Raw genomic sequence first — 27,302 nt, 5'->3', positions numbered from 1 at the left:
CTTTGAGGCCGACAGCTAATTCCCGTTTGGTCAAGATCAGTCAACATGAACACATCAGTGAGTTATTAGTGAGCTGGTGCAAATTTACCTACATCTGTATGATTGTTCGCAGAGACATTTTTCAAAACCATTTCATGCTATTTTTTGTTTTGTTTTTTGTTTAATTAGTCTAAAAAAGGAATCAAATCCACTCAAATACTGTTAAGTTCCCATAGATATGCTGCTTCCCTCATGAGCTGTCTGTAGCCAAATGCCATTCACACATCTGCACAAAGAAAGATATGCCTATTATCCTGTATTCTACTCATTAACACTTTTTTACACCAATATTTGCAGTAGTATCAGTGTCATCATAAATTACAATAACAGTGTAGTCGCACATATTATGGTATAGTATGTTAGCGCCATTACTGCAAAACAAATTACACTTTATCTACTGCATACATATATCACTTTAAATCATCGAGTGCTAAAAATAGCTTCTTTTACTGATCTTGTGTGAATTCTACACATACAACCCCAATTCTGAAAAAGTTGGGACAGTATTAAAAATGTTAATAAAACAAAAAAAGAGTTATTTGTAAATTATATTCACCCTTTGCTATATTGAAAGCACTACAACTAAACATTATATGATGTTTTACCTTGTGTATTTCATTGTTTGTTTGTTTTTTTTGTTTTTATGTATAGTAATTTTTAAATCAGATGATTGCAACACGCTCTAAAAAAGTTGGTACAGTTGAGTGTTTACCACTGTGAAACATCACCATTTCTTCTAATAACACGTATTAAGCATTTGGGCACTGAAGACATACGTTTGTTAAGTTTAAAAAGTGGAATTTTCCCCCATTCATCCTTTATGCAGGTCTTCAGCTGCACAATTGTATGGGGTCTTCATTGCCATATTGTGTACTTCATAATTCACAACACATTATCAGTTGGAGATGGTCAGGACTGCAGGCAGGCCAATCTAGCACCCGCACTCTCTGCTTAATCGACCAGTATGTGGTTTGAAGTTGTCCTCCTGAAAATTCAGGGACGCTCCTGGAAATGCCGGATGGCAGTATATGCTGCTCCAAAACTTTTACATATCTGTCTGCATTAATGGTGCCCTCATAGATGTGCGAGTTACCCATGCCATGAGCACTGACACGCCCCTGGCCCATACAGACACTGGCTTTTGGACCTGATGCTGATAACAGCTTGGATGGTCCTTTTCCTCTATGGCCCGGAGAATACGACAGTTGTGTTTTTCAAAAACAATTTGAAATGTGGACTCTTCGGACCAAAAAACACGGTTCCATTGTTCTACTTTCCATCTAAGATGAGTCCGAGCTCAGAGAAGTCGGCAGCGCTTCTGGACAGTGTTGATGTATGGATTCTGCTTTACATAGTAAAGTGTTAACTTGCATCTGTGGATGCAGCGATGAATGGTGTTGACTAACAAAGGTTTACTTAAGTTATCCTAAGCCCACGTTCATGATATCCATTACAGATGAATGATGTTTTTAAGACAGTGACGTCTGAGGGCCAGTGTCTGAATGTTCGCAAACAATGTGTCATTGCTCAGCTGTTTCGAACTTCTTTTTAACTCTGAACAAAGAATGAAGAACTTCTCCGTAAGTGTGCTGGGGCCTTTAAGTGTGCAATTACCTTAGGAGGCCACTGTTTGTAAGCCAACAGCAATAGTATCATTAATATACTGAATTTACACTGAGAAAGGAAGTTTTTTTACTTGCAACTGTCACCTTGCCTTGACAAGCTCATAATATTGAATTGAATGCAAAATGTATTACATTTGTCCCTGTCATGAGGTGAGAAAATTTCTCAGAAAGCCATAGGATTGGACTTATTTTTCTCATGCATAGACTAAAGGCTAATTTATACTTACTGGGCGAACAGGCTTATTTTAGTTTGCCTAAAAAATTAAGACGAAATGCACTGATGTTTGTGTTCTGCTAAAGTGTCTGTCTGTTTTGGTAATATTTCTTCTGTTCACACTTATTGACCTAGTAGACCTCGGCTAGTTAAAGAGCACTGATGATTAGTACTTAAAACTAATACTGGGTGTGGTTTGAATGTGGCGTGCTTTATTTACAATCAAAGTGTCAGTTGAGGAGAATGTAGAATTAACAATTGATAACTTTGAAGCCTGTCTCTCTGAGCTTGTTTAAAAGTACACTTTTTTATATGATGCTCAACACAAACTTCACAAAGACAAATGCATGGGGAGAGATTTCGGTAACTTGTTTCCAAAAGTGGAAAGGGCGAGTGGTGTCTCTGCAGAACAAAAATGGGCGTTTCTCAGTCAGTGCTGTTTTCAAACCGGGATGGGCGTTTTTCAACCACTTTACTTGATTTGCCTACTCCATAAAGATTCCCTACTTTCATTGGATAGTTGAAAAACACCCATCCTGGTTTGGAAACATCCGCGATTACTACACAGAGATTCCCTACTTCATTGGATAGTAGAAAAACAGCAATCGCAGTTTGAAAACACCCACTGATTGGGAAATACCTATTTTTGTTACGCAGACACCTATACTTTGAAAGGGCTCTGTGACAAGTTCAGTGAGGCAAAGAAGCGATACAGCACTAACAGCGGCAATCCACAGAGAGAAATACCTGCATTATTTGCATTACTTCCATGACATCACCCTCAGGAGAAAACTGTTTTTTTTTTTTCCTTTGTATAAATTAAACTTGAGATAGAACTCTACTGAGCATATGCAATATATGTACTGTATGTTATTCTTACTGAAAAAACTGTGTGTTACAACTGCCTTCGGTCTCCCCTACTGCTACAGACAGTAACCACAAAACAACAATCATAGTGAGAAACAGAGATGCAGATTAACCTACTGGAAGGACGGAGGTCTGGAGTCTCCAATGCCCCCTGTCCTCTCAGCTGGAGGTGGAGGGAGTGGTGGAGGGGGAGGGGAGGGCTGAGACGGGACCTCTACTGGAGGAACTGGGGGCTCTACTGTAGGGGTATCTGAGGACACCAGCTAACACACACAGAACAGGAGAGTGAGGAAAAGGGACGAGAGTAAATGTGATACATAAAAAACAAGGAAGTAACACAACAAAAAAGGGAGTATGGGAAAAGATCCATAACACACATGATTTATTTTTCCCTAACAAACTATGAGCCTCATGGATTTCTCTAAAACTGATCGCACAATGCTTCAGGTCAAACATATCCAGTGTCTGGGTTTTACGTAACACCAATTTAAATGACGACAGAGTCGGAGAGACCTTGTGAATGGCTGCCGGTAGACAAGAAACTATTCAGCTTTGTCTAGAGCAAACAACCCCTTTAATAGAGCTGGAATAGAATCAAAACAGATTATCTTACTTTCAAACAAGAAAAACATCATCAATCATTAAAATCTACAGCAAAATACAGTAAAATAACAATAATCCAGCTTTACTATTGTAACTTTGATTACAGTCAGTGTCAACTGTGATGATGTTTTTAATTAATCAAAGTCATGTTCTTGGGAAGAAAACTGCAGATGTGTCAAAAAAAGGTTTCGTACTCATTGTACACCTCATGCTATGTGATGCTATGTTATTGTGCACTCTTTGTCAAGGGACTTTGAGCCATCCTGTTGGAGGTGGTCTACTATTTCCATCTCAGTGTGTCTGGTTTCATCAAAGTCTTTTGACTTAAGCGCACCTTTTCTTTGAGAGCTTTTAGACCAGATTGGTTTTCAATCTTAGTGTGAAGGGACTTAAAGGATTCATTGTGGCACGAATCAAAACTGGGCTGAATAATAGAACAGGGCTAACTGTTACTTGTCGCTACAGGGCTGGGAAGCGTTGGTGAGGTTTGCTCACATTACCAAGAACTGTTTCCATCTGTCAATGTCAAGCTTCACATTACAGTTTTGTAAACACATTTAAAGGTGCTGAAAGAGATGTTAGCTGTTCTGGAACTTCTGCCAGACAAGCCACTGAAAACACACACCCTTTTCCCAAAACCCTGTCCTTTTAGCTGGTTTCATACTGCGTACAATTGCTGCAGTCTGAATCCGAGTGCAATTATTCCCAGCGCATTATTGGTCTGGATTCAGACTCACTTATGTTTCTATCGAACCCACAACATTTCCATACTAATGAACACAGCGTTGTTATATTTGTGTGTTATTATTTTTATTTTTGTGGCATTATGTGCAGTAGGGTGAACAATACTTGCACCTCTGTGCGTTGCATTCCGTAACTCAGCAAATGTGCACATCCAGTATAGAAGTCCATCAATATATCAGATTTACCAATTAATCGGGGCTGATAGTTGCATATTTTAACTATCGGAAAAAATAAACTCTGGTAGTTTCCGATAGTTATTTTTGGTTTCATTTCTCTGTGGCTGGCTCTAGAGGGTTCTACAGTATGAACTCCTTGTTTCTACAGTATAACTGCACCCTCTATAGGTTAAATAAAAAAACAATTACTGACTCCGCTTCAAGTTTGTTGAGCAACATGACTAGGCTATATATAGAAACGGATGCTTTAAATGCGGGTTTAAAACATTGACAGAGAAAAGCCAAGGTAATGTATACAATGCATGTTATTATTATTGTCATGGTACAATAAATCAGTAATTTAAGACAACCAAAATTAGTTTGATAATTCATTTGTTTATAACTAATAGCTGCACTGTAGAATTGCATTGCAAGGTGGAGAGGACAGACAAATGGACATCAGCTCTTCAAATGGAGTTAATGTTAAGTCAAGGATGGAAACTGCTTACCTTTCCTCTTAATTACTGTTTTGAATTTTAAAAAAAGTAACATGAATTTGTGCAGATCCGTTGAGTTTTTTTTTTTTTTTTTTGTTCAGGCATAGTAAATCAATCATTAATGGCAACCATATATGAATATGCTGCCTGAGTTTTTGTTTTTGCTCAGTTCATTTGCTTTAGAAGACCAAGCGCAAGCACAGTTCATTGTGTGAATGCACAAGAACAGTTTTAGAGTTTTTTGACTATAAAGTTTCCCAAACTTTTCTCTATTCTGACAAGATGAACTTCTGTCCAAACTTCCTAATTTTATGACGTAGGTAGTTATGTACAAAAACCTTAAGAGCATGGTAAAATATATCCATCTGAAATTAATTTGATATTCATGAGTGGGCACATTGTAATATAATACAATGTGTTCATCTGAGGGCAAATGGATATATAATATAGACAATGACATTCTAAAATTACCTTTAAAAAGGCAAGACTTGAGTTGATCCCTTTTCTCTCTCCCTTTCTTGGACATCATTTATAGATTTAATATGACAATAAAATAATATAACAAATATTGTCAGTAGTGATGAAGCATACAGTCACTATTTGGCTTTGTAAGGCAGTGTTTTATGTTACTACTGAACAACAAACACATTTGGCCTGTAATATTTTCATTAATATTTTCATTAATTTCAGATGGCAAAGGCTTGAAGAAGTTACTAGTGTGGGAGAAATTTATTAAAGTATCGCCATGAAAAGTAATACTTACAAAAGTTCAGCACTATTTTACATTGAGTGGAAAGTTTTCATTCTTATTATCAATTTAAAAATCTATCGGGCGATTAACCGGCTATCGGTCTGTTTTCCCACCTTAGTTATCGGTATCCACAAAACCCACTATCGGTCGACCTCTAGTCCAGCAGAAGGCATCTATATCTGCTGCTCGCAATTGTCTTTTTTGAGAAGACAGCAATGCATTAGCAGCCCTGCTTGCATTCCCCTGAAACTCATGGTGCACGTGTGTGTGTTTGTACTACGGATAATGTTGTCATTATTGGCAAAAACGCATGCGCTAGTTATTTTACTTCCTGTACAAGTGCAGACCCAATTACAGGTTGCCTTCTCACTTATTTGAACCATACCACAGTTCCATTGCAACCAAACTCAGACCACCTCCTACAGGTAGTCCCGGATTTGGTTCCGCGGTCTGGTCCAGAATACAGATTTCATATTACCAATTTTTCAAGCAAACTGTACCCTGATTTAGACTGAACTGCCAGTGTGAAAGGTCTATTAAGAACCGTAGCAGGAGAACAGGGGCACGTCATTTACGAGTTGTCAAAAGCAGCAGTAGCAAAATGCCATTCTTGTGTGACAAACTAACTGATTATGAGGCTTAATATTGTGTTTGACTTCAGCTACCACACTCTCAGCTTCCTGCTTCCCATATATAGGTTGTTCTGTGAACGTGCAAAATGATTGGACAGGCAGAACGTGCCTCAAAGTCTTCTGATTGGCTAAACAAGGAATCTGACTGCAGTACGGCATCACTTTTTTTGTGTTTACAGAGACTAGCGCTGTTACAGAGACAGGGGATATTTCAGGACACATAATTCAGCGATATCTGTCAGGTAATAGCAACATTTTTCTGTGTGCAATTTAATTAAAATTAAAATTCATTAGAAAGTGCTTACCCAGGAAACAACTCTTCCATTGAAGCAGGGCAGCTTGGCACTATCATCTGAGATCTCCTCCTTCACCACCCTGTGCACACACACAGTTGAGATCCTCAAAAACAGGCAACAAAGGCAAACACATTTTGACAGATTTCTTCTTAGACGCCGTTTACACCGGGTATTAAGATGCGTCTCCTGTAACCACTTGTGCTTGGATTTCGAGGAGAGGGTCTCTCATTTCATGACATACATCAAATCCAGCATTGAGATCAATCATATTTTTAAAATAATATTTTAAAGGAGCTTCAGATGGTCGTGCTTCTCGTTTGTGTCCCTGTATTTTAATATCAGACATACTGAAGAAGATCTGTGAAGTTCTCATGCTTGTGTATGTATCCAATTTTTCAAATTTGACATTCGGACGGTTATTTCCTTTTAAAGCCGCTCGTAACCGGCAAAGTTTAAACTCTTGTTTTAGTGCAGTGGTTGATTGACAGGTAAAGGGTGGCAATTCCGTGCTGCTGGGACGCATTCAGGATTAGCATTTACATCTCAAATGCGATGTGGTCACATGCATTTTTTGACTACTTTAGTATGTTTTGTTTTATTTTATTTTTTTATCCATTTACACCTGTATTTACCGCTGACCACATGTGATCGGATCACCCAAAACGCATCTTAATACCAGGTCTAAACAGGCTCAAAAATGCATCCTACCCAAGAAATCCTATTATATCCTCCACATTTTTGCATGCATCTAGGTTAATTTGACTGTGATGATGCCATTTTTTTCCTGAAGACAAAAGGTTAAAAGTTGTTCAGAGGGGTTTTTGTTGCTATACAGTAGCTAGGCTATTGCTAGGATGCACTGGGTGGTTGCTTACTGGCAAAAGTTAAGAGTCCACCCCAAGTCTCTGTGATACTCTGGTCTTTATTCTATATGACTTGTCTCCATCCTTTATTGTACGTTTATGAGATTTTTCTGTCCGTTTTATATGACAAGTGAAAACTATAAGTATGACTTCTTAAAAAAGTAATAGCACACCTTTTCTCAACAGGTCGCATGACTCGAGGTATCATGCCCATCAGTGGCGGATCTTGGCATAGACAACATAGTAGCACAGGTCAGCAGCATTCACTGGGGCACCCCGCCGAGCCGAGCCGAGCCATGGCCCCGCTTCAGTGTTAGAAGACCACTAACGGTAAACTAAGGCAGTTAAACTATATTTAAAGTAGTGCAACTATTTTCACAATAATGTAGCTTTTCCAGGAATGAGCTACCTTTTCCAATGAATAATAGTGTAGCAGAACAAAACTTTACATTGCTTTTTTTTTTTCTTTTTTTTTTTTACATTGTATTGCGCACACTGCGGCTGAGCAAACCGAGGCAATGATGAAACATAAATATTGATCTATTTTTCACACTCCCCTATCATATCACTTCTGAACATATGGGTTTATCCACTGGAGTCATTTGGATTACTTTTATGCTACCTTTATGTCCTTTTTGGACCTTCTGAGTTCTAGTCACTATTCACTTGCATTGTATGGACAAACAGAGCTGAGATATTCTTCTTAAAATCTTCGCTTTCATTTTGCTGAAGAAAGTTATACACATCTGGGATGGCATGACGGTGAGTAAATGATGAGAGAATTTTTATTTTTTGGTCAACTATCCCTTTAAACCATCCTCTCTCTCTCTCTTTGAAGTCCAACACATTTAAGTAAATTGGTTCATTTGGGTGGTTCAAATAAGTGCAACAGTTAAAACAAACAATTCAACAATCCACCAGAGCTAGGGACTCTGCTACAGGGGTATCTGAGAACACCAGCTAACACAGACAGAAAACAGGTGTGTGAGAAAAGAGGACGAAAGTGAATGTGATGTGATATATATATATATATATATATAAATAATAATAATAAAAACAATTAAAAAACACAAGGAAGAAACACAACTAAAAAGGGAGTATGGGGAAAGATCCAATGTCACTATAATTACACACAGGATTTATTTTTTTCCTAACAAGCTATTAGCCTCATGGAGTTCTCATTGATATGTGTAGAAAAATGTGCACATTGCTTCAGGTCAAACATATCCAGTGTCAGGGTTTACGTAACAATAATTGTTTAAATGACGACAGAGTTGGAGAGGCCTTGTGAATGGCTGCTGGTAAACAAGAAACTATATTCAGCTCTGTCTGGTACAAACAACCCCTTTAATAGAGCTGGAACAGAATAGCAACAGATACAGTAAGAACAATACAGTAAGGAATACAGTAAGATAATAATCCAGCTGTACTACAGTAATTTAGATTACAATCAGTGTCAAATATGATAATGTATTATTGTAAGTCATGTACTTGGGAAGAAAACTGCAGATGTGTCAAAAAAGGCCACATACAGTATCATTATACACCCTCTCTCATTTCATTATGCTAATGGATGCTAGGTTTGTTTGGATGGTTCATATAAGTGCAACAGTTAAAGTAAACGATTCACCAATCCATTTACAGTGTATGTAGCTTTAGGAAGTCCAATTGATTTAAGTGAATCACTTCATTCGGAAAGTTCATGTAAATGAACAAGTTTAAATAAATGATTCACATATTCACTTAAATCCATGCGTAGAAGTCACTGCGTCTTCTTAGGTAATTGCAGTTGTTTATCAATACGTTTTGCGACTCAGTTACAGTTGCTGTTTTATTAGTTGTATTTAGTTTAAATTAATTTATGATCAATTTAGTATGTTTTTTTGTATGAATTTTTGTTTAATTTAATTTGCCACCCTATTTGTTTAATGTCACCCTACATGTTTAATGTCACTTACAGTGGTGGCCAAAAATATTGGCACCCTTGGTAAATATGAGCAGAGAACTGTGAAAAATATGTCTTTGTTGTTTATCCTTTTGATCTCTCATTCAAAATATATCCTTTAATTGCAGTAAAGTAACTGAAAGTAAATAAATATTTTTCTCCAAAACACGTTTGCCACAATTACTGGCATCCCTAGAAATTCTTAAGAGTAAAATATATCCGAAGTATATTCCCACTCATATTTTAAAAAAAAATTTTGTACACCTGGGTGACAAGGAACGTGAAGTTGTTCAGCTATGACTTCCTGTTTCACAGGGGTATAAATACGAGGTAACACACAGGCCAAATTCTCTTAGTCATCCATCACAATGGGTAAGACCAAAGAATAAAGTTATGATGTTCAGCAAAAGGTTGTTGAGCTTCACAAAATGGGAAGTGGCTATAAGAAAATAGCTAAAGCATTGAAAATACCCATTTCCACCATCACGGCAATAATTAAGATCAACTGGAGATGTTACAAATCGGCCTGAAAGGGGATGCGTGTCTATAGTATCTCCATGCACGGTGAGGAGGATGGTTCGACTGGCCAAAAATTCTCCAAGGATCACAGCAGGAGAATTGCAGGAATTAGTTGGGTCTTGGGGTCAGAATGTCTCCAAAACTACAACCAGGCATCACCTACATCACAACAAGATATTTGGGATGGTTTCAAGAAAAAAGCCTCTGCTCTCATCCAACAACAAACTCAGGCATCTTCAGTTTGCCAGACACTACTGGAACTTCAAATGGGTCCGGGTTCTATGCTCAGATAAAACAAAAACAGAGCTTTTTGGTAGTGAACACCAGAGATGAGCTTGGTGCGCACAGAGAGGTAGCCATATGGAAAAGTACCTCATGTTCACGGTTAAATGAGGTGGTGGATCTTTAATGTTGTGGGGATGTTTTTCTGCCAGAGGTCCTGGACATCTTGTTCGGATACATGGCATCATGGACTCTATCAAATACCAACTGATAAAAAATCAAAACCTGATTGCCTCTGCCAGAAAGCTTACAATGGGCCCTGGTTGGATCTTCCAGCAGGACAATGATCCAAAACACACATAGAAATCAACACAAAAAATTGTTCACTGACCACACAATCAAGGTTTTGCCATGGCCATCCCAGTCCCCTGGCCTGAACCCCATAGAAAACATGTTTCCTGAAATGAAGAGAAGAGTCCACCTCTGAATTTGAAGGGTCTGTAGAGATTCTGTATGGAGGAATGGTCTTAGATCACTTGTCATGTGTTCTCCAACCTCATTAGGCATTATAGGAGAAGACTCGGAGCTGTTATCTTGGCAAAGTGAGGCTGCACAAAGTATTGAACACAAGGGTGTCAATAATTGTCACACATATTTGATAAAAATATTTGTTTTTTTTATAAAACTTGTGTTGTGTTTGGAATTGTTTGATATCTATTTGATAGATTTTTGTGAATATTTTAAATGAAAGACCAAAAGGATAAACAATGTGGATATATTTTTCACAGCCTTCTTATCTCATATTTACCAAGGGTGCCAATATTTTTGGCCACAACTGTAGATCATCGTTGTTGTTGTTGTGTCAGATAAATTCTGTAAAATTTATAGTAGAACTAAATATCACTGGAAAGTTATATTATAACAGCATTCTATTTCTTTATAGCTTCATTGTTGTTAGCTACTTTTTTGTTATAAAAATATAGAAAAAGTGAATGAGTTACCCTAGTATTAGCAATTATAATACTGATGCTCCACCCTTGACCTCTAACACACTCACACTCAACCTCACTTGAGACCTGGTTTCAACAACAGCTCTTAGAACAAAATAAGTTCAAGACATATTAAGTCTTCAAACCGTATTACCATTTGGCCTCATAACAAATTAATCTGAATACTTAATTTTTCATGACTTCCACAGTCTGAGAAGGAATAATAGAGTAGAATAAGCTTGCTTTGGATTTGGGCTGTACTCTGATGGAGAGGTCAAACAAAAAAGCAACGAAAATGTAGAGGGCCCCTGGAGAGGCCGAGGGGTCCCCCATTCTTTTCTGCTCACCCTTTATCTCTCACTCTCTTTCTGTTGATTCTATCCCAGGCACTAAGCAAATGGCCTGTCTCCAAACACGGCCCAGCAACCCAACCCCGTCCGCTACCACACACAGTCAGACTGACAGCTGGCTCTACACACTGCAAATCACCACGGCAGCATCACAGTGCCGCTGGCCGCTTTCTGCCCCACTTCACAACCATATCATCTTACATCCACTTCCAATGCCGTTCAACAATAATACACACACATCCACCCCTTTCCACAATAACAAAAACTGGCTACACACTGATTGCCATTCTGCGAAGGTGGGATAGAAGAAAAGATACAGTCTTCAAATTCTGCTATCCCACTAAAATCTATTAAAAACCGGATCCCAATAATGCAGTTCGATTTTTGCAAATATTTAATAAGAATAGGAGAGAACAGACATAGTGCACTGAGATTTTGGCTGTGGGATTTTAAATACTAATCTAAGTTAGTTCCACTCTTCTGATGTAAATTCGTCATTGTAAATGAGACAGCAAAGATCATCTATTGTTCTATTGTTTTACATCAGACTGTGTATTTGTACATTGTGATAGCAATCAAACGGACACTTGGAACACATTAATTTAATGATAAATTTACATAATCATGATTTCATATAGCATTCTAGGGTATGAGGTAATAGTAAACTGACAGCGTCTATATAATATAAATATAAATAAAAAACGTGCTCTGTGTGGCTCTACATTTTACAGTGCTTTAAGGGAATGTATTTGATTTAATAGATAACCAAGTGAACCTAGTGAATTTTGTCTTGGACTAACACTGTCTGACACCTAGCGATGTGGATGCAGCATCATTCAAATGCAGAAGTTTTCAGTTACAGATGCCATTGTAGAAATTCACTATTCACAGTCAGCCATGATTACTTTAATCAATCAGAGAAAGGGGGGGCCTGGGTAGCTCAGTGGTAAAATACGCAAAAAGTTCGCTAGCTCGCTAGTTCGAATCCCAGGGTGTGCTGAGTGACTCCAGCCAGGTCTCTTAAGCAACCAAATTGGCCCGGTTGCTAGGGAGGGTAGAGTCACATGGGGTGAACTCCTCATGGTCACTATAATGTGGTTCGTTTTCGGTGGGGTGCGTGGCGAGTTGAGCGTGGTTGCCGCGGTGGATGGTGTGAAGCCTCCACAAGCGCTATGTCTCCGTGGCAACGCGCTCAACAAGCCACATGATAAGATCTCTGGTCTCAGACGCGGAGGCAATTGGGATTCGTCCTCCGCCACCCGGACTGAGGCGAATCACTACGCGACCACAAGGACTTAAAAGCACTTTGGGAATTGGGAGAAAAAGGGGAAAAATCAACAACAACAACAACAAAATCAATCAGAGAAAGTCTCCAATATCAGGGTGGTTACTGATATTAAGTGAGTAGTATTCAGCAGGTCATGTGATCCTAACATGGCTGCCCCCATGAGGGGACCCTCTCCATGTAGAATAAAAAAGCTTTTATAAGGTTACTGGAATAACAAAAGTCTTCATCTCATCATGATTTTATGTTTCAAAATAACCTGAGTGCAACTTTAAGTGCAAGCTGTCAATTAGATGGAATATTTACAGCCAGATGATAACAGCCTAATTTGCTAAGATTACAAGGTAGACTCCAGTAGCACCTGAAGAATGCATAATAGACCAGTCTATGCCTAAAATTTATTGGCTGGTATTCTGTCCGCGGCAGGAAGATTCCAGCCAAATATGAGGTCTAAGACAAAGAGCTCCACTCTTTAAAATAAATAAATAAAATACTGCAATGCAGCAGTGTAAAAGAGACCCTAAAAACTTGGCCTGTATCCAAAGGAGTAAGGGAAAGTCTTGGGATTTCACTAAATGAGTGGAAATGAGACAGACTGGGTGGGAGGGATACAAATTGTAAGTGAATTCAAGCACTTAAAATGTCAAACATTTAATTATCTGACACAAACATGATTTGCGATTTGGACTGTAGGCTATTGATTTAATCAATTCTGGCCTCAAATCACAGCTGATTTATAAAGTAGATTCTGCATCACTTCATAAATCTGTCATGGAGCAGATCAGATACCTGTAAAATACAACTATTTATTGGTAATTAAGGTACAGGTATTTTCCATTCAGGCATACTTGTAAAGTTTGACTGCAGAATGCAAAACTGGCCTCAATACAAATACAAGACAGTACATGAGGAGAAATTATCTGAAGTATTTTGTATTGTTACTTTGTTTCCCACGCGACACTGTGGAGACATTTGAACATAAAGTTACTCTGCTGCAGCTGGATACCGGCTAGACCACTTACCAACACACAACATAAAATCCTTCACATCTGGCACGACATAAGCAATTTATTCTCTCTGAATATTTGTTTGTTTTGCTACACCGTGCAACTTCTAGCAGCCGTTTGTTTTCACTTACCCGAAGTCCTGGTCCATAGACTTGAAGAAGAATTTGTAGTTCGGCTTGTTCAAGACCTGTTTAAAATCCAGCAGAGTGATTTTCTCAGCCTCTATGGGAATCTTCACCAAGTACGGCGTCTCCTCTTCGTCAATGTGATAAATTATTTTCGTCTCCGCCATGTCTCCTAACTCAACTGTCCCCTTGTTCTACAAAGGTATGGAAGAGGCAGCGGCTATCCTGCTAACGTTAGCCAGTGCCAGAGAAGGGGGTTGAGAAAAGTCGTCTAGACCACAATACTACTATACAACAACAGGATTTCCAGTGCATTTCCCCACCCCCAAAACAAAACTTTAAATCATCATCGTTAGCCTAACTTTGGTGTCTGAAACACGCATATGTCTCATGTTTTAGTTTGTTAAAATCGCAAAAACACACCTACAGTCACACGGCCAGCTATCCTGTAACAACATTTCCCCTTACTTACATAAACACATGGGGGATTTTAAATATGTAGTTCCCTTACGACTCAGTACACTTGACAGTGCGTGCTAACGCATATGGGGAGTGTCCTTCCACATGACCTAGTTGAAACCTCTCAACAATAATGCCAATATTCTAATATGCTATGGTGTTTGAGCCTCGCCGTTTTAGGCTCGAAGCTGTCCGCTATATAAGCAGGTGAGCAAACACCATTCCTCAGAATTTTCTTCCTTCAAGACAGCGATTCATCTCTAGTCTAGAAGCCCTCTATTGCTTCACCATCTATATATCTATATCTATATATATATATATATATATATAGATATATATATATATGAGTCGGTTACTTGTTGGCATCTTTTTATAAAAGTCGTTCCGTAAGTGTTCCTTGTGCGAGAGGCACATCCCGCCATCAGATCAGCATGAGAGCTGCATTCTCTGTCTGGGCCACGCCCAGGGAGAGGAGCGTGTACGCGCCACTGACAAGGAGATGCTTTGCGTCCTTTCGAGGGCAGTCGAAGAGCTCGATATCGATTGGTCTCCTCCAGAGGAACCTGCACAGTCTCACCTTGATGAATGGTTCCTGCAGTCCGGACGCCGTCAAGCGACCACGTCTCGTAGATCTGCCCAATTCTTCCCTGAAGTTCATAACGAACTGTCAAAATCCTGGCATGTGCCCTATTCAGCTCGCCCGCACAGCAAAAACATCCTCTTTAATGTGGATCACGGGGAAGAAAAGAGGCAGTAGCGGCACATCTCTGCCCGGCGAGTAGCAGGGCGTGGAACTCACGCTCCGTTCATCTTTCAAAGCCATGTCGACTAACGTCAGCACTGGCTGGAAGAGCATACTCAGCGGCGGGCCAAACGGGTTCAGCACTCCACGCGATGGCAGTGCTCCAAGTTTTCCAAGCTAAGCTCCTCAAACAAATGGATGAGCAAGGCTATTAACCAGAGATGTTCAAAGAGCTCCGCACCACTACGGACTTACCACTGCGAGACACGAAAGTCACTGCACAGGCCATTGGCAAGTCAATGAGCAACCTGGTGTTTTTGGATCGTCACATCTGGCTGACCCTCACGGAAATGCGTGATGCGGGAAAAGTCGCTCTATTTGATGCTCCTGTGTCACCAGCCAGCCTTTTTGGAGACTCTGTGAATAGAATTGCTGAGCGCTACATCACGACTCAGCAACAATCACAGGTTATGAGACATTTTATGCTAAAACGGAGCAGTACTTTATCGCAACCGGCTCTCTCCCGCTCTGTCTTGGTCCAGCACCTGACTAAAAACCCTACACCAGCTGCCTCAGTGCCGGCAAATGTCAAAGCCGAGCCGCTGGTAAACGAAGGCAGCCGCATTAGCGCAAGACCTGCGCTGACGGGAAAACCCCCCTCTCAGCAAAGCACTCCTGACACACAATACTGTTCCCCTCTTCCCCACTGCTGTTTGTCGGGAAAGGAATATTGTTGTTCAAAATGTTGTTCAATATGTTTTCTGTGTCTCACATTAATCACATGCAATAAAGTTTGCACATTATGCACAACCGCTTCCCAATGGTGAGCGGCGCATAATATCATAAATGAATATATAAAGATTGCAAAAAGAGTACAGCACTCGCACGAGATGCTCACTGTTTTTCAGTAAAGGGCTTTCCAACTTCAAAGCCCACATATTTTGCACAATCGTGTCCCAATGGTGAGCAGCGCATTATATCTTGTAATGAATTACAAAGATTGAAAAAACATTACAGCGCTCGTTGCACATCCTGAGACGCTCACACTTTTTCAATAAAGGGCTTTCCCACTTCATATTATACGCAACCGCTTCCCAATGGTGAGCAGTGCATTATATCATGTAATGAACATACCAAATTGCCCTCTGTCCCATTATGCGGACGCGTGGCGAGCTCTTACTGGCATTTCGACTGGGTGCTAAAAAACTATCGAATATGATTATACTATCCAATTTGCACGTCGGCCGCCCCGTTTCAACAGTGTCTGTCTTCCGCGGTTCTGTCCGAAGACGCACCAGTGTTATGAGTCGAAATACACAATCTTCTCGCAAAGAACGCGGTAGAGATTGTTTCATATGAATTAATAAGCCTGCTGTCCCGCTGTGCGAATGTGTGGCAAGTCCTCATGGGTGTGTCAGAGCTGGTGTTTACAACGATCGAGCACAATCTGTGGTCTGACCACACGATATACCGGTGTTGCATGCACAGACACACACAGCGGGATTTACAGCCCTTAATTCCTCATTCTGGATGACAGTGGGCTTCAGCCCATTCTAGTTCTGAGACGCTTGAATCACGCACTCGTGGCGCACCTATTCAAAATGTTAACTCAGAAATAGATCTTATCACACATCTGTCCTCAGGACTGATAGATCTGAAGGACGCGTACTTCATGTACCAATTGCACAGCATTACAGGCAGCTTTTTAGATTTGCATTCGAGGGAACTGTGAATCAATTTAAAGTCCTTCATTTCAGTCTGTCTCTTGCTCCCACACACTACAAGACTCAGAGTTCTTCTGAGGTGCACCTCAGTCAGAAAATTCTGACGAATGGTGTTTGCGCACCTGCTTTTATAGCGGACTGCTTCGCGCCTAAAAAGGCGGGGCTCAAACACCACAGCCAATATTAGAATATTGCCGTTATTGTTGAGAGGTTTCAACTAGGTCGGGTGGAAGGACACTCCCCATATGCATTAGCACGCAATGTCTCGTTCCCTTCTTCTCAGGGAACCGAGGTTATGTAGGTAAACGAGACATTCTCTAGTGTTCAGCTCAGGCCAGCATGCTGTGATGCAATGGGTACCCAGTCACATGCTCTCAGGACATCCCACCACTGGCCCGCTTTGACTGGGGTATGTCCATAAGAGTGTTTTTATTTGTAGTTGTAACTTGTAGGGCAGGTTTAGTGTGAGGAAGACACTCTTGAATCACGCTCTTGTGTGAAAATGTAGTCCATACAAGCCTTCAGTTCAAGTGATCAACAAACTGTACTTTTTTGGAGGTAGGACTGAGGTTACTGAGGTGAAAAAGCTACAGGTGGTCATAAAAATATAGTGTTTGTTTGGGCACTATGAACAGATATATGAAATTTACATAAATATGAAAATAATAGTTAAAATAATAGGCTAATAATAAGATACTGCACTATGTATTTCTATTGTAGGTCACAAATAAAAAAAAGTACATTTGTGGCATTGACCATGTTAACTCCTTTGTGTGAAAGGTCAGATTTTCTTGCTTCCATTGAAGCACACAACATGCTTGTTTGGTCATTCTCAAATCAAGCTTGTGGAGTCCATTCCAGTTTAAGTGCATACTGTCATTAATGCAAAAGTGGGAAATACCAAATACTAAGGACTTCAACGTTTATGTTTTATGTTGACATTATAATTTGTAATGAAATTTTTTTTTTAATTAATTTAAAAAATGAAAAAAAAAAAAAAAAACGAGCTGTAAGATTTTACATTTTTGCAGTTCACTTAAAGAAATACATCACCCATTTAATCACATCTCATCATTTAATCACCCTCATGTCATCCCAGATGTGTATGACTTACTTTCTTCTGCTGGACACAAATGAGGATTTTTAGAAGAGTATTTTAGCTCTGTAGGTGCAAGTGAATGGTGACCAGAACTTTGAAGCTCCAAAAGCATAAAAAGGCACCATAAAAGTAATCCATAAGACTCCAGTGGTTAAATCCATATCTTCAGAAGTGATATGATAGGTGTGGGTGAAAAACAGATCAATATTTAAGTAATTGTTTTACTATCTCCACTTTCACATTCTTTTTCTTTTGTTTTTGGCGATTTGTATTCTTTGTGTATATTGCCACCAACTGGTTGGGGCTGGTCAAAGGTGGCAAATTTATAGTAAAAAAGGACTTAAATATTGATCTGTTTCTCACCCACACCTATCATATCGCTTCTGAAGATATGAATTTAACCACTGGAGTCTTATGGATCACTTTTATGTAAATGGCTGCATTTATGTATTTTTTGGAGCTTTAATATTCTGTTACCCATTCACTTGCATTGAATGGATCAACAGAGCTGAGATATTCTTCTAAAAATGTAGTTTGTGTTTTGCAGAAGAAAGAAAATCATACACATCCGGGATGGCATGAGGGTGAGAAAATGATGAAAGAATTTTTGGGTGAACTATCCCTTTAAATCCAGTGTTGTAACAAATGAACATTTTAAATTTCAAATATTCCATGTAGTCTCTCAATTAATATTCAGTCATAAAAATGAGATGTAGGCCTATAATTATTATGAAAGTGTTATAATTTTGGTTAAATTAGCTTTACATAAAGTATAAGATGTCACACTGCAGCACACTGCTGTCACTGCTTGAAATTTCATGTCAAATACCCAATAGGTAAACAACTGGACACACACGAACACACATGCAATTTGTTTCATTATATTACCCTGCAGCTCTTGCCTGGTTGCCCACTAAAGCTAAGCAGGGTTGAGCCTGGCCAGTACCTGGATGGGAGACCTCTTGGGGAAAACTAAGGTTGCTGCTGTAAGTGGTATTAGGGAGGCCAACAGGGGGTGCTCACCCTGCAGTCTGTGTGGGTCCTAATGCCCCAATATAGTGATGGGGACACTATACTGTAAAAAAAACACCATCTTTCGGATGAGATGTTAAACCGAGGTCCTGACTCTCTGTGGTCATTAAAAATCCCAGGGCATAACCCTGGTGTCCTGGCCAAAATTCCCACCATTGGCCCTTATTTATCATGGCCTCCTAATAATCTCCATCCCTGAATTGGCTACATCACTCTATTCTCTCCTCTCCACCAATAGTGTCTGGAGAGCGTTCTGGTGCACTATGGCTGCCGTCGCATCATCTAGGTGGATGCTGCACACTGGTGGTTGTTAAGGAGATTCCCCCTATACTATGTAAAGTGCTTTGAGTGCCTAGAAAAACACTATATAAATGTAAGGAATTATTATTATTATTATTATTTTAGTGAGGACATCTCATAGACTTCCACTGATTTCATAGCAGGCTACAGATATATTCTATCCCCTAACCCTACCCCTAAACCTAACCCTCACAGAAACCTGTGCACATCAGTAGATTTAAAGATAAACATGATTTAACTGATTTATGAGCCTTTTTTTATTTATTTTTTTTATTTATTTATTTTTTTTTACTTGAGAGGACCACCTAAAATGTCTTCACTAGTGGGTTTTCTACAAGTTTCTTTATATTAGTGAGGACATTTTCACACACACACAAAATACTTTAAGGGAAAAAAAACAATTAAGAAATATATATATAAATTATATAATTATATATATATATATATATAGTTGTGCTCAAAAGTTTGCATACCCTGGCAGAAATTGTGAAATTTTGGCATTAATTTTGAAAATATGACTGATCATGCAAAAAAACTGTCTTTTATTTAAGGACAGTGATCATATGAAGCCATTTATTATCACATAGTTGTTTGGCTCCTTTTTAAATCATAATGATAACAGAAATCACCCAAATGGCCCTGATCAAAAGTTTACATACCCTTGAATGTTTGGCCTTGTTACAGACACACAAGGTGACACACACAGGTTTAAATGGCAATTAAAGGTTAATTTCCCACACCTGTGGCTTTTTAAATTGCAATTAGTGTCTGTGTAAATAGTCAATGAGTTTGTTAGCTCTCACGTCTGCACTGAGCAGGCTAGATACTGAGCCATGGGGAGCAGAAAAGAACTGTCAAAAGACCTGGGTAACAAGGAAATGGAACTTTATAAAGATGGAAAAGGATATAAAAAGATATCCAAAGCCTTGAAAATGCCAGTCAGTACTGTTCAATCAATTTTTAAGAAGTGGAAAATTCGGGGATCTCTTGATACCAAGCCAAGGTCAGGTAGACCAAGAAAGATTTCAGCCACAACTGCCAGAAGAATTGTTCGGGATACAAAGAAAAACCCACAGGTAACCTCAGGAGAAATACAGGCTGCTCTGGAAAAAGACGGTGTGGTTGTTTCAAGGAGCACAATTCGATGATACTTGAACAAAAATGAGCTACATGGTTGAGTTACCAGAAAGAAGAATTTACTGCACCAATGGCACAAAAAAGCCCAGTTACAATATGCCCGACAACACACTGACACACCTCACAGCTTCTGGCACGCTGTAATTTGGAGTGACGAGACCAAAATAGAGCTTTATGGTCACAACCTTAAGCGCTATGTTTGGAGAGGGGTCAACAAGGCCTATAGTGAAAAGAATACCAACCCCACTGTGAAGCATGGTGGTGGCTCACTGATGTTTTGGGGGTGTGTGAGCTCTAAAGGCACTGGGAATCTTGTGAAAATTGATGGCAAGATGAATGCAGCATGTTATCAGAAAATACTGCAGACAATTTGCATTCTTCTGCACGAAAGCTGTGCATGGGACGCTCTTGGACTTTCCAGCACGACAATGACCCTAAGCACAAGGCCAAGTTGACCCTCCAGTGGTTACAGCAGAAAAAGGTGAAGGTTCTGGAGTGGCCATCACAGTCTCCTGACCTTAATATCATCGAGCCACTCTGGGGATCTCAAACGTGCGGTTCATGCAAGACGACCAAAGACTTTGCATGACCTGGAGGCATTTTGCCAAGACGAATGGGCAGCTATACCACCTGCAAGAATTTGGGGCCTCATAGACAACTATTACAAAAGACTGCACGCTGTCATTGATGCTAAAGGGGGCAATACACAGTATTAAGAGCTAAGGGTATGCAGACTTTTGAACAGGGGTCATTTAATTTTTTTCATTGTTGCCATGTTTTGTTTTATGATTGTTTCATTCTGTTATAACTTACAGTTGAACATGAATCCTTTAAAAATGGTACATATATTACCAATTCTAAAAGGGTATGCAAACTTTTGAGCACAACTGTATTTTTTTTTTAATTTATTTTTACTTTAGATAGTAGATAGTATATTTCACATAAAAGTATTGTTCCAAAATCTGTGTCAATAAACTGTAGTTTCCCATAGTGACAACTTCGAAAAGCCCATATAGTGTGACAACAAACCCTGTTATAAGGTGCTTGTTGTCACAAAATATCAACATGACTTTTACATTAATAGCCTAGGAAATGTTTGATAGCTTTTTTGTAGGCAAGGCTGTAAGGTAGGTGCCTTTATAGAAACTGACTTTCAAAAATAAAACCTACCCTGAGAAATATTTAATAACTACTGTATGACATCTAGCCCCAGTATCCCCTATAACACAGCTACTGAGATAACAAAAATATTTTAATGTTCTTGACTGAAAATAACCATATTATTAATACATTACTGCAAGAAATTTCCTCTTAAATGCAAAACTACTTTTCACTTCGATTTTCACCCTTGACTTTACTGTGCAAGAATTTCAGTTATTTGAATTGATAAGTCCCCGCACACTTTGCCAAGCAACCAAAACTGATCATGTGAGTCTGTGCATCATCCACAAGAGGGACTTATTATCTTTCGTAAACAAGCCCAAGCTTGTTTCATTCATTGTTTGTTCAAACTAAACACCAATGTATTTTTGCCGCAGACATATAAATAATGTACACGTCACAATTACACAATGTTAACTGAGTAGGCTATTTGCCTGAAAAGCACATCACTAAACTTATCAGTTAAAGCCATTGTTGACAAGGCAAAGAAATATAAAGATAATGTTGCCCTTTATTTATTAAATATGTAGACAATAAATATTCGCATAAACAGTCAAGGACAAGGATATTTGTAAGATTATATACACCCACATTATAATAATTAAATTAATTCATATGCAGTGACTCCAAAAAGTATTTGTACACTTAAGTCACACTTAAAAAATTTATTAATTTAATTACATTTAAAACAACATATATTGGTCTCTGCAAACAAATGATTCTAGAGCTTTTCTCAGAACTACTTTCACATTTCTTAGCCTATTACTTCTGGCCTAGTGGCCTCAAGGTCATTTTCAGTGAATGCATGAAGTCAATTCCTTCACGTTTACACAGGTCCTAGCAAAGCAGCCATAGTTCATCACATTTATACAGTAAAAACAGTACTAAACTGTACCTTAAGGGGTCCTGTTTTGTACCTCCAGTTAGAGTTTTGGGGTACATAACTGTATTCTTTATAGTAGAAAAAAAATGAACAACAGAGATTCCCTTGAGGGTACCATCCCAGTGACGGCCCTTGTACCTTAAAAGGTACAGTTTCTTCTGAGAGACTTGAGTATAGACATGTTTCAACCAGAAAGTGTCCAAATATATATTGTCTTAATTTTAAACAGTATGTTCACATATTGCTTCCAGACAATTTTTGGGGCCACTATTGATCCACATGTTGATTCTCTTAATTGCTCAATTATGGTTTGACAGAATAAACAAAAATGTGCTTAAACAAATTGAAATAGGTATTTCTGAATTGTCTACTTAAAATGAACAACATTTTCTCATGTGGAAGATGCAGGAACAGAATAAATAAATGTATGCATTCATATAGAGGATAGACCCATGTCTTTTATCTCTTAGTTATGAAAGAGACTTGGCCCAAATACAACCCCGACCACACAAATCAGCACAAACATAATCCAGAAGATGACAGCCAGCATCTGAAAACACATCAGGGTCTTTCTTTGTCTCCTAAAAACTTCCATCTCTCGATGCAGCACTCCAGGAGGGTTTACCGTTTCCGTACCATCTCCCATCTGCTCCACCCTCAGACTAACTGTGGGAAGGATTATAAAGCGGGTGTCCCTCTCCCCCAGGGACAGCACAAACCGTTGGGTCACCGTGGCCAGTCGGGCAGACACTGACACAGGCAGACGGAAGGCTACGGGTGGGAGCTGGGCGAGAATCCGTGAGTTGCAGGGGAGATAGTGTGCATCACCACCCTGTAGTGGGGTAGAGTGGCGGCACAGGGGACAGGAGATTGAGGGGGCACTGTTGGGGTCGGGAGGGTGCAGCGGAGTGAGCTGGATTTTGCGGAGACACTCCGTGCAGAAGACGTGAAGGCACTCCAGCATGCGCGGGAGTTTGGAGTCCTGGTCGTACTCCTGATAGCAGACTGGGCACTCCACCTCTGGAGACTCTGCAATACTGGGTGTCTCGGCTTGTGCAAGGGTTGGTCGAGTCTCTGACATGATGCAGGGTAACATGATCCAACAGATGGATACAAAGACGGGCGATCTGACTTTTGGCCTTTGGTGGGGACTTCCAGATTCGTCCTCTTTCATTAGATTCTCCTATATAAAAATTAATAATACTTTGGTTTAAAAGCCAAATGAGATGTTTTGATTAACGCTGATGTATGTCATTTTTTATTATTAAAATTCTTTCACGTATCCTATAGCTTAACTAGAGTTAACTGTAAGTACGTCATTTGTAGGTTGATTTCACCTAAAAGTGTAACACGGTAGCTCTGTGACACTATCAAAATATTTCTGTTTGTTTGAGTGGCTTATTCAGCCTGACACAGCAACATACATTACACTCGACCAACAGTGTGACTTTAGGGCATGACTATACTGTAAATTTTAATAGTTATATCAAATTGTAAAAAAATAGTTTACTCAACTTAAGCTTAATTTTGTACTATTCTTACTAGTTTTAATTAAGTTACTGTTACTCTCTAAACCCTAAAGTTGTCATTAATAAAAAACACTTAAGTGGTCCTAATTAAACAATACTTGAAATGTCACATTTTAGAATCATAAAATATATACGTTCTTTAAACTTTGGCTTCAGGTACTACTAAGTCAAAATTATCAAGTACTAAATAATGGCTATGTGGAATACACATACTGTGAGCCCATTAGGGTGATTAGTGTTACTTCTGGTGAACTTAGAGCCTGGTAAATTTAAGCCATTCTTCTTTACTCAATTGTATTTTACAAAAGTGCAGATTTATGTGCACTAAGAAGTACTGAGTAGATTCCAATGCGCCATGTGGCTAACAGAGATTTCAGTCATACTGTAAATTCCCTTTTATAAGACATGCTCAATTTAAATAATTAAATAAAAACAATAATACTTTAATCACAGATGAGTTAAGTTTACTTGAAATGTTAACTTGTTACTTGTAGTTAACATTACTTAAAAAATTAAGTTCAGTTTACTTAAGCCAAATAAGTACATTTACATAGAAAAGCATGCAAATTGATTGCCTTAAAAAGTCTAAGGTCAACTAATTAGATTTTACCGTGTATCTGTTTGTATGACCAATGAAAGAAAGGGACCTTTTCTGGAATCTGTTTGAACAAAAATTATTACAGTGTGACAAATCTCTGACTTCCTTGCTCAGTTGGGAAGGAGGAAGTGGGAGCTGGCTTAAGCACTCTAATGAAAACTCTCTGTTTGGGCTTTTCAGCCGTAGCACACACACAGGTTCAGTTCTCTCTCTCTCTCTCTCCTCCGGTGGTCAGGACTGCCCTTTTATCCCTCTCCAGCTCTCACTGTAACACAACACAGTTGTTAGAGATAATTTCCCACAGGTGTCAATCCTTACCGTTCTTCCTCTCCCGGCCTCGCTCTCCACAGATGTCGCTCGGCCACGCCCACATCACCACATACAGTAATTGTTTTTGCAATTTGGCGCCACCAAACTGAATTGCAAAAATAAACTGTTTTCAAACAACTTTCCGAATACACCCTCCATCTCCCATTGCTTGATCTAACAGATAGTCCCGCCTCAGTCCCTCTTTATTGGTTGAGTCAATGTTGCTGTGTCGGCTGGAAGGGCTGTTTAAAACAAACAGAGCAATTTTTTTAGCATCAAAGATTTTTGGTTTTCACAGTTTTTGAGGAAATCAGCCTACGAATGGCTTACTTGCAGTTGCCTTCGCATATTTAGCTGGCATAGGAGAAAGTATTTTAAGACTGAAAAAGTCACACACTTCAGTTTGAAATTTTAATGAATTACTGATGTGCGATAAAAGAGATTATTACATTTTTTGTGTGTAGTAGTTGTTGTATATCATTAACTTGTCATTTAGCTTAAATGTTCACAGTTTTATGTTCCAGCTCATCTGGAGCAATCTTTTGTGTCCTCATTTTTTTACAGCAATACTAATAACTTTTAGGTTCCTAACCCTATTCATCCATAAATGCACATATACATGAAACATTTCAATTTTTATTTGCCAGATTAAGCCTGGTTAAACAGATCTCATCTAGTTTATAAATGAGAAGTGGAACTGACCCAGTTTTACAACATTAAGTGTAAATTATTTCTCTTGCATTTCCTGTGTTTGAAAATAATCTAATGCTGAAATCTGAGGGTAGGTCATTAAATATTGAGAAAGTGTTCTAGCATGAAGTTTGGAGTTACTGTTTAGCCTTTTGCCAGACCAACAGAAATGCACACAAAGCCTAGTCTGCATTCGAATGGTAAAACTTTTGTTAGCATTACAATGAAACTGTTAATGAATAAGAGAATGCATCACGTGTGTGTGTGTGTGTGCATAGAAGTGAGAGTGAATAAGTAAATGTGTGCATGTATTTACCAGCATGTAAGAAGGAAGAGCAGTGTTTGGTGTGGGAAGAAACATTTGTGATGTTTGCATCAAATTGTGCTTTCCTGTGCAAGTGTTGTGTGCGAGTGTCAAATATTCTCTTTGACACAAAACTTACAGTATGATTAATTATTTGGTTCAACAAGCAAAAAAAATTTACACATTGACAATAATTTCTCATAAAAAAAATTATGTTCCCACATATACAGCTGGGTTTATAAGGACTGTTTACTGCTGTCTGTTTTCTTATTAGTGTTACAGACTCAAGCCAACTCTCGAGTGGGCATAGTCAGAGCAACCATCACTCACAGGAGGGGCTGCCTAGCAATGCAGATCTCTATAGAATTTGAAATAATATCATAGGACTACAGACTTGGCTAAAGCACTTATTAATATTTTAGCACTGCAGATCCAAAAATGCAAATCTGTTTATTTGCATGTTATTTACATTTGTTGTGGCAATTTTGAAATATGCAACTGACACACTATACTGTAGCCTACACAGAAATGAACAAAATTACTTGACAGGTGGTTTTATGACATATTATGCAATCATGCTATTGAATGAAATCATATTGTAAAAACATTTTATCAAAAACACACTTGTGATATATTTTTGACAACTGCCGCAGTTACACAGGTCATACAGATTTGTAGTTAATATATGCAGAGACTCTGCAGACATATGGATTTCCATTGGATGGCTTATCTCTATTGCTGTCATTTACGGCAACCACAGCTGAGTGCTCCATTAGCTCCACAGTTTATAGTGTGTGAGAGAAAGATGAAAGATTCACTCACCGGCACAGCCCTTCTGCTTTCTTTCAAGGTAAAGCTTTCTGTGCCCTTTCAAATGTGAGCACTGGTTCCATTATGCAGTTTAAAGTCACATGTGGCATGTTTGCCATGAAAACAAAAAAACTAAAAAAATATTAACTGAGCTGTGTTACAGTGTAACACTGTCCATTTCTACTCTGAAAGTGTATGCATGTTTACTGCTCTCTCACACTCCCTTTCCCAGTATCTGTGCCTCCCCTGATGCCATGCTTTGTATCACCGGAGTGGGAGCTTGTTTCACTGACATTTGTTATCAAGAGATGACTTGGTTACTAGGAGAGGGAACAGCACAAGAGCTATTGATAATGTGGATGCTTTCATAGATTGATGTGTCTCACTTTGCAGCAAATTTTGATTTATGAAATTTCACTTTCAATTTTTTACTTTGTTTTATTACAATATGTGAAAGATAGGTAATTTCTGGCACTGCAGTAACTATTTTAACACTAACTCTTAAATGCACAGTAATTTCACCAAACACTCTTACATATTCGGGTCTTTAAAGACCCGGCATGGATCTAAAAAATGTCCAGATAGTGTAAAATTTTCCAAATATTTTTGAGACAATAAGAAAAGAATAAAAACATATATACTTTTAGGTTTCATTTTTCATATATCAAAGAGATGTTGCAGCAAATCAGGACAAATCTAGAACAGTACTACTTTCACACTGAAATTTCATTAGACGCAGCTAACAGTCAAACACATATTGAGCTCCACATAACACATAAGATACACATGAGCTACGA

General features: G+C 38.9%; 2 protein-coding genes across 2 annotated transcripts in view; both read right to left on the bottom strand.

Annotated features, from left to right (window-relative positions):
• LOC127448654 (segment polarity protein dishevelled homolog DVL-2-like) overlaps positions 1-14,215 on the bottom strand; it is a 32,561-nt gene extending 18,346 nt beyond the window's left edge. Inside the window, exons 1-3 of the mRNA XM_051711345.1 lie at positions 13,735-14,215; positions 6,433-6,502; positions 2,863-3,008 (exon numbers count right to left, since the gene is read on the bottom strand). Of these exons, the coding sequence (XP_051567305.1) occupies positions 2,863-3,008; positions 6,433-6,502; positions 13,735-13,895 (377 nt within the window). The 5' untranslated portion in view covers positions 13,896-14,215. The remainder of the gene's footprint in view (positions 1-2,862; positions 3,009-6,432; positions 6,503-13,734) is intronic.
• A 7,660-nt stretch (positions 14,216-21,875) lies between these two features.
• On the bottom strand, positions 21,876-26,584 carry LOC127448669 (RING finger protein 223-like). Its single transcript, XM_051711386.1, has 3 exons — positions 26,518-26,584; positions 24,711-24,943; positions 21,876-23,448 (listed from the first exon to the last, which is right to left on the bottom strand). Exon 3 carries the CDS (start codon positions 23,437-23,439, stop codon positions 22,732-22,734), a length of 708 nt encoding a protein of 235 aa, XP_051567346.1. The 5' UTR covers positions 23,440-23,448; positions 24,711-24,943; positions 26,518-26,584; the 3' UTR covers positions 21,876-22,731.
• Between the last annotated feature and the right edge of the window lie 718 nt (positions 26,585-27,302).

The sequence above is a fragment of the Myxocyprinus asiaticus genome, chromosome 1 (assembly GCF_019703515.2).
Source record: "Myxocyprinus asiaticus isolate MX2 ecotype Aquarium Trade chromosome 1, UBuf_Myxa_2, whole genome shotgun sequence".
NCBI classification, from domain to species: Eukaryota; Metazoa; Chordata; class Actinopteri; order Cypriniformes; family Catostomidae; genus Myxocyprinus; species Myxocyprinus asiaticus.
This window is presented reverse-complemented; position numbering and strand designations above follow the sequence as displayed.

Excerpts from the sequence above, each read along its gene's own strand:
- LOC127448669 (XM_051711386.1), bottom strand. The coding sequence starts at position 23,439 with ATGAAAGAGGACGAATCTGGAAGTCCCCACCAAAGGCCAAAAGTCAGA.